At 36.7% G+C, this 15408-nt stretch overlaps 1 protein-coding gene across 1 annotated transcript in view; it reads right to left on the bottom strand.

The window, feature by feature from the left end:
• LOC306869604 (disks large homolog 4-like) overlaps positions 1-11880 on the bottom strand; it is a gene marked incomplete at its 5' end in the record, with an annotated part of 207293 nt that extends 195413 nt beyond the window's left edge. The window contains one exon of the mRNA XM_079416402.1: positions 11851-11880. Within this exon, the coding sequence (XP_079272528.1) occupies positions 11851-11880 (30 nt within the window). The remainder of the gene's footprint in view (positions 1-11850) is intronic.
• Positions 11881-15408: the final 3528 nt, after the last annotated feature.

Here is a 15408-nt window from a genome sequence, read left to right as displayed (position 1 = left end):
AACTGTACTGGCAGATAATGTAAGATTAAAGAAAGGCCACTGTTTCTTAAACTTGAGTACATTTTTAAAAAGTGCACTTTGTAATAGTCAAATTAAAGATTAATTTAATGTACATTTTAAATTGTAAGTTTTAATAGGCTTGTGTTGTGCTTAAAATTGTCATTTTATTTGCAGCATCCTGTTCAGTATTACATTTAAAGTTAATATATTTTAAAGATACTGTAACTTCATCGTTACAATGACAAATAAATTTAAATGCATGACATACAAGTTTCAACAGAAATTAAATAATATTTTCATTTGCCATATGCTTGCCATTCCAACCATATTTCAAAGACAATAGAAGTAATTTTACATCTAAAGATGCAACAAAATACACTCTAAAGTCCAGCTAATTACATTTAAAATTTAAACTATTATACATTATCATTTCATTGCAATTAACATGCAATTAAGTGTCCAAAAACATTATATTCTGTTTGCAATATTCTTCAAGTATATTTTTTTAAGTATATTATTTCCATAATAAGTACTCTTTTTAAAAGGATACTTGATTTTTAACAAGGGTCATAAGTGTTCAACAGGACCACATGCTTATGATGCTTTGGTCAAAATATCTCACTCACAGTCATTAGCATGACTGTTAATATGCCTTGTGATGGCTGAAAAAAAAAAAACAGGATTTGGCTGTTTGTACCAAATAAAGTGTGGATGAATGAGACTGAGACAGCCGTCACCAGCAGCAGCAGAACTTGTTTAACAATGTCTGTCAATACCCACAACAAAAGCTGTGAATAAATCACACTGTCTTAAACTCTCCCAAAATCTCTCAGAAAAACACTTTTCACTGGTTTGTCCTCTTAGTCTTCTAAATATGTGTCATAAAGAGGGTCAGAAATTTGAAGAGATGAAACTGTTGTAAAAAGTGTTCTTCTGCAAATGCTTGTTCATTCAATCTTTTTTTTCAGTGGAGGAAAATTACTGTTATGCTCAAAGTATGATTTTAACACACCTACACCTGTATTTGTATGTATAAATTATGAAAATGTGTTGCAGTTTGTTTTAAGGTCAGACATTCAAATACACATTTCATCAGCATCTTGTTCTGTCTGAAAAAAAAGTGGCCTAATTTATTTCAGCTAACATTGTCACCTCTGGAATGACTATGTGCTGATCCCACACTGATTGTTTAAATGGAAGGTTCACCGAGACACAAATTCTGTCATTACTGAATACTGACTCCCTCTTGTGTCGTCCCAATCTGTTTGCTGTTGTTATTACATCCATGAGATGAAGACTCCAGTCATATCAGTAGCCTATGAAACACGGTTGCTGTGCGTAGCTTCTTAGGGATCATATTTTGAGATCATATGTCCCGTCGATTACTACTCGCCAGTAACCCCCTGTAATTGGACACTTTCACTTGTGGAGTAAATGTCGTGGCTGCAATGACTGCATTGCACAATTTCTTCAATGAAACAATGTTTGCTACTGCTACATCCACAAAGTCCAATAAAATTAGGTCATATCGGCCAGCAAAATGTCAACAAAACACAAACTTGAATCACTGTTCAATTAAATTTTTCTCCACCATCTTTCATCCATACAAACATGAAATACAAACATGCCAAGACAAGTCGGTGTGGCAGATTTTACATCAGTGGCAAAAATGTCATTGCACATCCAAACACAATGTGCCATGACTGAATAAGTGTGAATGGGATTTGAGAGCTGTGGCTGAGAAAAAAATTTCAGGCAATTCACTGTATTTGGGTCTGTTCCTCACACAAGCTGAGGAATTGTGACGCTGTAGGCTTTAAATACATGGAAAGTGGCAGCCTGGACATTTTTTAAGACTTAATTTTTGTATTCCATGAAAGAACAGCATATGGGTTTGGAACAGCATGAGTAAATCATGATGATGAAGATGATGATGAAGTTATATTTTTGTGTCAACCAAGACTCTGTGTATTGTGGATCTTCTTATGATAAGTAAAAAATAGAACCAGGCAACAATGTTCGGCAGAGAACATACGTGATGACAAAACATATACTTTTTATCTAAAAAATCCTACTGTATCATACTCCACCAAGCTACTGTTATAAACAGACTGGTCGTGGCGGCGGTGTTGCAACAGTATATAGTGATATTCTCAATGTTACTCAGAAAACAGGATACAGGAGGTTTAACTCATTCGAAATACTTCTGCTTAATGTTACACTGTTAGATATGCAAAAGAAATCTCTCCTATCTCTTGCTCTGGCTACTGTGTATAGACCGCCAGGGCCATATACAGATTTCCTAAAAGAATTTGCAGATTTCCTCTCAGATCTATTGGTTAATGTTGATAAAGTGCTAATTGTCTGAGATTTTAACATTCACGTTGATAATACAAATGATGCGTTAGGACTTGCGTTTACTGACCTAATAAACTCTCTTGGAGTCAAGCAAAACGTCACCGGGCCCACTCATCGTTTTAATCATACGCTAGATTTAATTATATTGCATGGAATTGATCTTACCAATATAGATATCGTACCTCAAAGTGATGATGTTACTGATCATTTCCTTGTATCGTGCATGCTGCATATTACTGATATTAATTATATGGCTCCGCGTTATCGTCCGGGCAGAACTATTGTTCCAGCCACCAAAGACAGATTCACAAATAACCTGCCTGATTTCTCTCAACTGCTCTGTGTACCCATACATACACATGAACTAGACGAAATGACTAGCAACATGGGCACTATCTTCTCTAATACATTAGAAGCTGTTGCCCCCCTCAAAGTGAAAAAGGTTAGAGAAAAACGTACTGCGCCATGGTACAACAGTTATACCCATTCTCTCAAGAAAGAAACTCGTAATCTTGAGCGCAAATTGAGAAAAACTAACTTGGAAGTTTTTAGAATTGCGTGGAAAAACAGTATGTCCAGCTATAGACAGTCTCTAAAAGCTGCCAGGGCAGAGCATATCCGCAAACTCATAGATAATAACCAAAACAATCCAAGGTTCTTATTTAGCACAGTGGCTAGATTAACAAATAAACAGACACCGCCCGATCTAAATATTCCCTCACAGTTTAATAGTAATGACTTTATGAATTTCTTTACTGATAAAATAGATAACATCAGAAATACAATAACAAATGTAGATTCTACTGTGTCTAGTATTTCAGCTTCATTCATCGCACCCAAAGAAAAACTGCAGTGCTTTACAACTAAACTATAGGACAGGAAGAGATAAATAAACTTATCAGTGCATCTAAACCAACAACGTGTTTACTAAACTACTGAAAGAGTTGTTACCTGTAGCAGAAGAACCGCTTCTCAATATTATTAACTCATCTTTATCTTTAGGTCACGTCCCAAAACCATTCAAGCTGGCGGTTATTAAGCCTCTTATTAAGAAACCACAACTAGATTCTAATGAACTGGCAAATTACAGACCCATTTCAAATCCTCTTGGTAATATTATTAGAAAATACGGGATTCGTTTTCATTGTTATGCTGATGATACTCAACTATATATCTCAACAAGACCAGATGAAACGTCTAAACTATCTAAGCTAATAGATTGTGTAAAAAATGTAAAAGATTGGATGACCAATAATTTCCTCCTATTAAATTCAGATAAGACAGAGATATTACTTATTGGACCAAAAAACAGTACACAGAATCTCTTGGATTACAATTTGCAACTAGACGGATGTACTGTTACGTCCTCTAAAGTCAAAAATCTGGGTGTTATATTAGACAGCAACTTGTCCTTTGAAAATCATATTTCCCATGTTACAAAAACAGCATTCTTCCATCATAGAAACATTGCCAAGCTTCGAAACATGCTACCTGTTTCTGATGCAGAAAAGCTAGTTCATGCATTCATGACCTCTAGACTGGACTATTGTAATACACTGCTAGCTGGTTGTCCTGCATCTTCAATAAACAAGCTACAGATAGTCCAAAATGCAGCAGCTAGAGTTCTTACCAGGTCAAGAAATTATGATCATATTACCCCAATTTTACAGTCTCTGCATTGGCTACCTATTCAGTTCCGTATCATTTACTAAATATTATTACTTGCCTATAAGGCCCTAAATGGTTTAGCTCCTGCGTACCTAACTTGTCTTCTACCACGCTACAATCCAACCCGCTCCCTAAGGTCGCAAACCTCTGGACTTTTGGTAGTACCTAGGATAGCAAAGTCCACTAAAGGAGGTAGAGCTTTTTCACATTTGACTCCCAAACTCTGGAATAGCCTTCCTGATAACGTTCGGTGGTCAGATACACTTACTCTGTTTAAATCTAGATTAAAGACATCTCTTTAGCTAAGCATTCACATAATGCATCTTATAATCTTGTACTGCAGTTATATCTGATCAAATGTACATTATTATTATTCTTTAGCTTGGGTTGAACAAATCATTTTTGCTTAGATGGAACAGCAGCTACGCTAATTATGTCTCTATTTGTTTCTCTGTTTCCGATTAACATCCCGTTGTAACTAGGAATGACAGAAGCTTCAGTCTGGATCCAACACTTAAATGATCTGAGATGACCGAACACCTGAGAAAAGATAATGCCAACCCCTCAGAGGACTTTGGAGGATGCCAACGCTCAGACAACATACAAAATTACCAAATTTTGCCATAAGTCAAATTAAGGTAATTTAACCTTTAACATATTAAGGTTCTGCAATATATAAATATATTGTGGAAACTTAAATTCTTGTAGAGCTGCTTTGCAACGATTAGTATCGTTAAAAGCGCTATACAAATAAACTTGAATTGAATATTTGATACTCACATTTCTAAGGTCTCTAAATTATCAAAATAACCAAATCTTTGCTAGAAAACAAACTGTCACAGTCGCACACAATCTGCTACATGCCTTCTTTCGTCTGATTGATAGTTTATACTTTTTTAACAAGAAAAAAATTATTTGATTATAATTGCAAAAACGTCCAGGTCATGGTTCATGTCTTTTTGTTGTGAAATATGTAATAATTTTATTTTTTAATTCTATATCTTTTAATTTAAAAATAACTTTTAAATAATTTTTAAATTTTTCGTATTATTTAAAAATGAATGGACCTATTTTTTTATTATTATTTTTTACAAAAATCATGTTAAAATGTGTGTATCAAATGCTGTATCAGGCTTTTGAGAAATGTTTATTTGTTCATCTCTCAGTCATCGCTGTATGATTCTATGTTTTCCCCCACTATAAAAAATATACAGCTTTTTCTTATGAAGACATATTATTGGGTGACAACTGATAATTACATACATTTTATGTAAGCATATCCTTAAAAACTCTCATTGAGTTACACCAAAACCTATCAGAATTTCATATTACTTTTTAGCATATTTATATGAGCATCTATGTCAAATTGAATATTTTTGCTCAGTTTGGGCCTCTGAATAATACTGAGCAATGAGGATAAACTCCATTTTGTCCCATATCATAATGTATGAGTCATAATAGCCTGACGTATGAAGTATGATGTTCAACAAAAATACATTGTTTTTTTATATGTTGTCTAAAGATTCAAATAAACTTCTTGTGCTCACTGCAAGTGATCTCAAATGTATGAAGCTGGTAGCTCCACAGATTTGGTCCTGACGCACACAGAGTATCTGCATCCGGTGTAGATCCTGGCAAAAATACTCGCCTTTTAAACCTTAACCTGAACTTGAACCACAACAAGAACCACCTCACTGTGTGATCAAGACATTTCTGGCCAGAAATTACAATAATTCATATTTTTCTGGATTTCTGCATGTACATGTCATTCAAGCTAAACAGCTGGTTGAATCCTGGTCAGTTTTTCACTAAAAGTGTAAATGACAAACCTGCTGCATTGACAAAATTAAAAAATGTTTGCAACAAAGAAAAAACATTTCCTATAGGTGTTAAAGCACGACACTCACAACACCAAGGTCATAAGTCTGATTCTCGGAAAATGCATATACTGGTAAAACATGTCTTGAATGGACTGTGGGTTGCTTTTAAAGCACCTATCAAAGGAATAAATGTGAATATAATATTGGGTTGCAACAAAAAGTTCCATTTAAATGCAGAGAGAGATATTTATTGGTCGATATGAGGTAGATTCATCCACTGTCACAGTCTGTGGAGCCAGATTTGGCTCAATCTCAGTCACCACAGGGACAGATCAAGTTTCAGTCCAACTGAAGAGGTTTTCAAAGGGTAAACCTCCACTTCTGTCGACACACTAACACACACACACACACACACACATAAATGGCCCATCTTCAGATAAACACTAACAAACTAAAGCATGGGTAGAGACTGCACACTGACACATGCAGTTTAGCCGCTCTCACATACACACCTCTACAAATACACAGAAAGCTTCTCTATCATTCTCTCCGCTCATCTTTCCTACCCACTTCATATTGTCTGCTTCTGTCAACTGACGAGCAGGCGCCTGCTTCTGTTGCCAAGGGAACAAGCTTAAATCAAATGAAGCCAACAGGAACTGAGTGACATTCACATGCATCTGTGGCCACAGATGAGCTAACACACACACACACACACACATTTATACACAAACAAAAAAACTGATTCTAACACAACAAAATAGGACACATGCTGAGGAAACATAACACACACACTGATGTACACTGACGTGATTCATAATTCACCTACAATACGACTCAATGAAACAGGAACATAATGTACAACAAACTTTATGGATCCAAAAGGGGGTTACAAAAACTCATGAAATTGCTGAGTAAGGATGGAATACACAGAGCGGCACAAGGATGATAAGACAAAAGTACTATAGCAATTCCACACCTTTTGGGACATATACAGTGCCCTCCAAAAGTATTGGAACAGTAAAGACAACATTTCTCTGTTGGCTGTGGAGTCAAGACATTTACAAATATGATTAAAAGATTAATATGAGACAAAACTACAGAATGTCACATTTTATTATTGAGTGATTCAACACATAGATGTTTTACCAGCTAAGAAGTTCAGCACTTTTAGAGTTTCATCCCTCTATCTGATGTGAGCATAAACATTGGAACAGTTGCCTCACAGGTCTGTCTAAGTGATCAGGTGTGTCCTGTTGCATTAATTCATCAGATATTAAAAGCAGGGAATGTGTCGTATCAGTTAAGTCCATTACTTCTCTATTCTGAATCTTTTGCATTCGATGATGACACACACAAACCAGGATGAAGACGATGGAGCTGACTTTGAGAGAAATGCAAGCAATTTGGATGCTAAAAGAAAAGAGGAAGTCAGTTAGCGCTCTAGCAAAAACAAAGGACATGGAGAAATCAAGAGTTTGGAAACCACCAGCAACCAACAACTACCTGATCGGCTGAGAAAACAACAACAGACAAATCATAAAAGCTGTGAAAATGAATCCTAAAAGACGTGTCTGTAAAATCACCAACAGCTTCCAGACAGCTGGGGTGATGCTCTGACAATCTACTGTCCTCAGGAGACTTTGACACAGAATTACAGATGCTACACAGCAAGATGCAAACCTCTGACCAGCACCAAAAATAGAAAGGCAAGATTAGAGTTTGCAAAAAAGCACAAAGGTGAGCCAGAAGAGTTTTGGAACTGTGTTTATGGACTGACGAGACAAAGATGAACCTTTATCTAAGTGATGGGAAAGCAAAAATGTGGAGAAAAAAAGGGAACTGCAATGATCCCAAGCATACAGCCTCATCTGTATGGCTGCCTCTGGAACAGGCCCTCTCAACTTTACTGATGACTTAATGTATGATGATAGTAGCAGAATGAATTCGGAAGGGTACAAAACCATCTTGCCTACCAATATTCAAGAAAATGTAACCAGATTCATTGGAAAGTGCTTCATATTGAATCAGGACAATGACCCAAAACACCCTGCCAGTTCAGTCAAGGAATTTATAAGGGCCAATAAATGGAAAGTCTTAGATTGCCCAAGTCAATCTCCAGATTTAGGTCGGATTGAACATGAATTTCACCAGCTGAAGAGGAGAGTAAAGGCAGAAACTATCTGCCTTATGTTCAACTGTCCCAATATGCTCACATCAATAAAGTGGGATGAACTCTAAAAGTGCTGTTCTTTTTATTTGGTAAAACATGTGTGTTGAAACGGCTAATAATAAAATGTGACATTCTGTAGTTTTGTCTCATATTCATCTTTTAATCATATTTGCAAATGTCTTGATTCCACAGCCAACAGAGCAATTTTGTCTTTACTGTTGCAATACTAATGGAGGGCACTGTATGTCATCATAGTATCAACAACAAAAAAAGCATTTTTTTATTCGTTTACTATAACATCATAATTCTGTGATATTCTTTGGAGTGAGTGAGCACTATGTTATCTCACTATGTTACACTGTAGCATACTATAAAAATAGTATTTATTACTGAACTAAAAATATACTCAAGATCAAACTGAATAATGCTTTTGAAAACTTGAATGCATATTATTTACAATTAGATGATATTATAGTTTAAATTCATATTAAATGCAATCATATGAACTTAAGAGTGCTTTTGAAAACTTAATACTTAAGTACATCTTTATATTTCAAAATTACTTCTTTTGTCTCTGAAATATGGTTACATTGTTTTGCTAAATATCCTGACAAGCATTTATGGCTAACTAAAATAACAATATATATATATATATATATATATATATATATATATGTGTCAGTACATATGCCATTTGTATCAAAATGTGTTTAGTACATTTAAAAAATATAAACTTTAAATTTAATATTAAATAGCAATACAGTTAAAAATATAATCATAAACTTATCATGTGTATTTAGCATGTTCAACAAATAAAGCACAACTAAAGATTATTAAAATAATTATTTAAAATATATTTTGTAAAAGTGTACTTAAGTGTGTAAAAAACAGTCATGAAAGTGTACTCTTTTTAAGCACACTTACATGAACTCTTAATTGTAATGCTGTATTAACTGCAAGTGCAGGTGTTTTTAATATACTTTAAGATTTGAACATTTGAAGTACACTACAAGTGCAAAATCGATACAATTAAACACTTCTTTTTCACAAAAGATATTAAATTGTTTATTGATTAGTTTATCTTTGCAGTGTGGTAGTAAAAATACAGGGGCAGTGACACTAGACTTTGATGCGATATGATATGATTGTGATATTGAGTCATGCATCTTTAAAACATAAATTCACCATATAGGCCTAACAAATATTAATAAATCCAACATGTAAAAATATCCAGCCTACTACACTTTCCCATAAGACTGCACACCTACAGCTTTCACCTAAGATGTCACACTGCAATGTATCATTATATATTGGTCACATATCTTCATGTAAAAATTTGCAGCTCAGAGTTTACCAAACTTGAACTTTGGAACACAGCGAAATGCAAACATTTGTTTCCGGTCTCCCACATTTGCATATGTATAAATGGAAGTGAAGTGTATGTGACCGCCCCATAATTAAGAAAAACAAAGCAATAGTGATAAATAACTGCGTTAAGTTGTTCATTTTGAAGCATTTGTTCCCCTAAGTAAGAAAATTTTAGTAATTAAGAAAACTACAAGAGGGAATAATCAGCATTAGCAGTTAGTGCACTTACTATAGGTGTAAAGTGCTTCAAATTAGCCGTTTGTCTGCACAAATGATTTAATTGTAAGCCATAATAAATAAGCAAATGTAGGCCTATTCTGTGGTTCATACAAAACTAATGCTAATTAAAATGTAGATGCTGATTATGAACCATTTATTTAAGTAATACTACTAGATGTTTTAAAGGCTATAGTTGAGGAAAGAACACCATTTTGGTGTCCGGAAGTTATAGTGAGACTAGTGTGAAACAAAGGAGTCATCTGTTTCTTCCGGACAGCATTGGAAACACAAAGTCCTCTCAGCTTTTTCTCCTGAATAAAAAACCCAGCAATCTCAAGTTTCATGTAGAGTTTTAGAAGAGATGTCAACTGTGTCTCAAACTGTGTTCAGATTTGCCAAGATAGCACCTGCTAGTCAGAGATTTCTGAACATTTGCTTTATCTAAGCTTTCCACATTCGTTTAGCTCTATACTGTGCGTCAATTAATGCTTTTGGTTCAATCTGTATTTCTCTTGAGGAATTTCAACATCTGAGAATAATTTGATCCTTAACGAAACATAACGTAAGCCTCGCAGAAAGAGCAATACAATTGGGATCCTCGCTAAAAACACAGTATGGTATTTAATAAGCGTACATCCAAAGACCAGTGCACCATTTCCATCTCAGCCCACACAAAAGCAGGCACTGCGCTAATTTCTCTCTTCAACTCTCTCTCTCTTTGTACCTTTCTGACTCTCACTGGTACATTGGGCGCAGGAGGTCTGTTGGGAGTGAGGTCATGGTAGTGTTTAGGAGGAGTATGCAAGGTGGGAGTCAATCAGAAGACAATGAAAGAGAGAAAAGTGATGGAACAGACACCAGCACAGGAGAGAATGCACCAGCCAACGTTACATAAACCATTGAGAGTGCTCTGCCAGCAACACGACATGGGCAAAGAGGCACATGCCGTCAGGAGCAGTGGGATGTGTCTCACCTCCACACATACACACACACACACACACACACAGCCCGCTAACTGCAGTAAGATGACAAATCACATGTGAGCATTTATTAATGAAAGCTTTCGCTTGTAGCCGACCTCTCACTCTCTGGCTCCCACACACATATACGTCCTTCCCTCTATAATTTAACGGATCTCACTTTTTTTATCTCATTTCCTTTTCATTTCTTTGAGCCTTTGTAAGCCCTCTACTTCCTCCTCCTCCTCCTCCTCCTCACAGACAGCATCACACGTCTGTGAAGCACCACAGCAGGGTCAGAAATGAACCACAATGCCAATGAAACTGACAAAAATGCACCAGATGTGGCCAAATGTGTCTTTTTAAATCTATTTCTTATCAAAAAAGTGATATATTTCGTAACATTCTATCAAACCTATCCAAATATTGAATGAGAAGCAATCCAGACTCTGTACTGCCTTGTAGCTGTCAAATAATGTGTTTCTGAGGTAAGAGTTGTCAATGTGCGGCTAAAAAGACAAAACTAACAATAAATCCAAAACTTAAAACAGCGATCCATTAAATTATACTGTGCAAATAGGCAATAGAAAGCGCTTCTGCAGCTACTTTGTATTTGAAGCGTCAGAAGTGTTCAGATTGAGGACTAAATTGATTAACTATTCGATAAAAAATAATGCGAGCTTGTATACGGTTAGGCAATCAACATGCTAAAAAATAGTAAAAGCCAATTCCATGGGGCACATATTCCCTCATAAGTATATATATATTTTTTAAAAGTTCAATTATGTCACTGCACCACACTCCGTTCACAAGAGACGCGTTCTTGCGTTCCGCTGCGCTATTGTTTAATTGCTGTACACATGTACACTCACGCTCAGATGGAGCTCTTTGACAGTTTAGTAGTGGCGTCTCGCTGTGTTTTTCAGCGAGGCGAGTCAAAAGAAGTTGAACTTTACGCGAACGCGAGCGTTCTGCTTCTGCGCTGCGTCCAGGTCTCATGAAACGCAAGAACGCGTCCTATCGTTACGCGCCACAAAACGCGTAAGGCATTTCAAATGCATGCTCGTATTATAAAACAGCCTATGATTCGTGTCAATACGAGCGAGCTCGGGTGAGAGAGGAAGTCAGATCAGACGGAAGAACAAAGAAGTGCTGAACCCATGAATATCGCTCGGAACAGAACGCTCCCTTCACCTCGCACCAGCAGGAGATGCGATAAACTTTCCCCTAGCGCGCCCACACCACATACTCCTGCTTCTAGTCGTGACAGAGTGAATCGGCTTACCTTTGTGGTCACTATGCAGAGGCAGTCCATGGCAGAGAGAAGACAGGTGGAGATGTATCCAAACCCCCGTTCCCCCCTCTCCCCTCTCTCCCTCCAGCTTCTCTCCTTCTCTCTGTCTCTCTCTCAGCGCCCGCCGTTCGCCCCTCTTTTCTTCAGTGTATCTCTTTTGACTGACTTAAGCATTGAGGGAAATAGAGTATAGAGGGAGGGGGGAAACGTAAAGAGGAAGGGGGAGGGACGGAAAGAGAGAGAGAATAAGAGAGGTCTGCCTTCAGGATTTAGCAGAAAAGGAAAGGACGAGGAGAGGGACGCGTTCGTATGAGGGGAGATACCAAAAAAAAAAAAAGAAATGGAGAGATGGAGGAGAGGATACGAGCAAATGAAAGGAGATGGGCAGGGGAGGATGAGTGCAGAGACGAGAGGTGACGAAGAGGGGGAGAAAAGAAAGAGGGAACGGACTGAAGCGGCAGAAGACGTAGAGAGAGAGCGCGAGCGAGCGCGCACGGAGGGAGGGGACGTAAAAGGATGGAAGGGGAGGTGAAGATGCGCGTGTAGAGAGGGAATGACACTTAAAGAACAAAATTACTCAAGAAAAGCGCCGGATGTGAAGGAATACGAGAAGACGGGAGTTCAGACAAAGAAAGGATGACGAGGGTACTCTGGTTGTCATGGCTTTCGGTACCCGTTGCCTTGGCAACGTTGCAGAGTTGTTTCTGTGTAAATAGCCGGGCTGTTGTCATGTGGCCGTGGCTTTAGAAAACGCAGTGAAATCGGCGAGCTGGCAGGCCGCGTTCCAATGGAACACACGCGCACTGCGTGCTGCGCTCTACACTGCGTACTTAAAAGGTAGCATGCGATACAGTGTGCGACAAATAACGTGTACTGTACACGGTTGTTCTGTTCGCAGGGAGTCCGCGGATGGATGACCTACTGCATTTGCATCTGCAGCATAACACTGCAGAGTACATTGTGTGGGACAATGTATCCTATAATCAGGGTTATTATAGCCTTCTTAACTAAAACTAAACAATAAAAATGTTGTTATTTGAAATCAAATAAACACGAGCTATCATAAAATAAATTAATAGTAAATTATATACATGCTGCAAATTAGCAATATATAGGTCAAAAACGAGACATCTGCATTAAATTAAATTTACAAAAGTGTTTATATACTGTATAAGCATATTATAAAATAAAATGTAAAGATGACAAAACATACTTAGCCTATTCTGTGGGCCACTCGCCTGATTAAAATATATAAAGTAGCCCTAATAAGTGATCTTACTAAATTGTATTTTAAATAATTAAAAAATCTTCTGCTGACAAATGGGTAAAATTGAATGTTTTGAAGTATAATGGCAAAGATTGGTCAAGTTTTGGGGGGGGGGGGGGGGGGGGGGCTGCACTGTGATCCTTAAATTTTGTATTTTAATATGTCACATATTGACATGACTGACAAGATTTTTTTTGACATATTGTTACTCTGAATTACATTTTAAATATATATATATATATTTATTTACACTTTTTTATTATTTGCTCCCTTAAAAAATAAGGTTAAGGTCACATTCTGAACGAAAAAAAAAGCTGTATTAAATGTTAATGGTTTTCATGCTTGAAACCCCTTTTCGTCAGATTCATAGTAATTCTTCTCACCTTTATAGGCATTATATATTGTAATTTGGCAGTTAATATGATTAATAATAACTGTAAAACTAATCACATGAGAAAGAATATTTCTAAAAAGGAAAGAAAAAAAAAAAAAAACAGTAATACAGTATTTTGCATCTTATCAGCGCCCCCTGCTGATGTGGGACCCTGGGTAAAAGGCCATGACTGAATGCCATTTGCTGAATTAAATATGGAACTTAATGTGACAGTTCATATAACAAATATGTTTACTGCATTATTGCATATTAAAAAAAAATATATATACATATATATATACTGATTTTAAAAGTATAGGCTTAATGCAGTATAATGCCAAACTGTAATCCGCTAGTGCGCTTATAGCGGATAGCGTACAAGTATGTATTTCACTGAAAATTTGCATAACCTACTATACATACTGTGTACTGCATGAATAGTATGACTACTATGCTAATCCTGAAAAAACCCCCGAAAAAAGTGAGTCACCAAAAGTCACCAAAGTGAGACAGAAATAAGACAGCAACAAGGCACTGCATTCATTTTATTTCCTCTCTGAAATAAAAGACAAGAGAAAACAGAAAGACAGAGAAAAGGAGGGTGAGAGATTGAAGAGGAGAGAAGATGAGAATATTTTTAGTGACACTGTCATCTTATTTGCTTATTTTTATGCTTTGTGTTAACAACACTTCAGTCTTTTCCCCATATACATGTTTATATCCATCCAGTGCTGAGATGAGAATGAGACAGATTAATAGCCATTTTAGCAAAAACACACTGTGTTGTGCACAATTTTAATTTTATTTTTTTATTATCACTTTGCCTTTAAGACAGTGGACTGTACCATTAAAGTCAGTCAATGGGTATGTCAGAGCTTCAAAGCCTTTCAGTCAGCATCTCCAGCCAGTCAAGAGTCAATGGTTGTGCAATAAATCGGTTGTCACATTTTCATTCTCCAGGGTGGTGTATATTTCTATACAATTACAAATAGAAATACTTAATAATTCAGACTATTTTATTCAAACAGTGTTTCATTGCTAATGGAAGGGTGTTTTAAATGAAGGTAATCCAGACCATCTGTATCTGCCATGCAGCATCCATGGCACTTGAGTTCTTGAGTGTTGTGTGGAGCTGACTGTCATGTCAGGACTGTGCTAGGAGAAAGAGAGAAAGCAATAGACAGTGTGCATGCTTTAACTGGGTGTTGTTAAAACAGAAAGAAGACAATGAACACAGAGGAGTGTTTTATAGGTTTAATTCAAATCTGCCTTTAAATGGACTGACCATACATCTTCACTCCTACTACATCACTGTTACATAAGTGCATGTGTCTGTTGAAATGTGTACGTCAATGTGCACATACTCATTTGTTTTATTGTGCATTTATGCTCTGATGTGTAGTTGTAATTGTATATGGATTGGTGTGTCTCTGCATGTGTGAGAGAGACCGAGACAGTGGCTGTAGAGTGGAGCAGTGATGTTGAGTCTCAGTCAGGTTTTAATATATGAAGTTTTTTATATATACATATATATAGGAGAATTGCCCATAGCAACACTGAACTTGTTATAAAATTACATTCACATACACAAACATGTGTTGGGTAGGCTGTGGGCATTAATATTTAACACACACACACACACATATCTGCAGTCAGAAATGTGTGTTCACACATTGCCTTGCTGTGGACAGACAGAAGCTAATCTGCATACATTCATACAGAAGCGTTTTAGGCTATTCACACTCTCACATGCTGATGCACTAGGCAATATGTAAGCAATAGGCTGTTTAAATTGTTTATATTGTAGACTGAGATGTTACAGTTGTTCATGCGTTACAATATTTGCTATCGTTTGTGCTGTAGGATGGCAAGATAATGCAAGTTCCCGATTTTGTTATTAAAACACCTT

This window comes from Barbus barbus, assembly GCF_936440315.1.
Source record: "Barbus barbus genome assembly, chromosome: 5".
Classification (NCBI taxonomy): domain Eukaryota; kingdom Metazoa; phylum Chordata; class Actinopteri; order Cypriniformes; family Cyprinidae; genus Barbus; species Barbus barbus.
Note: the sequence above shows the minus strand (reverse complement) of the source record. Positions and strands in the feature narration are given on the sequence as shown.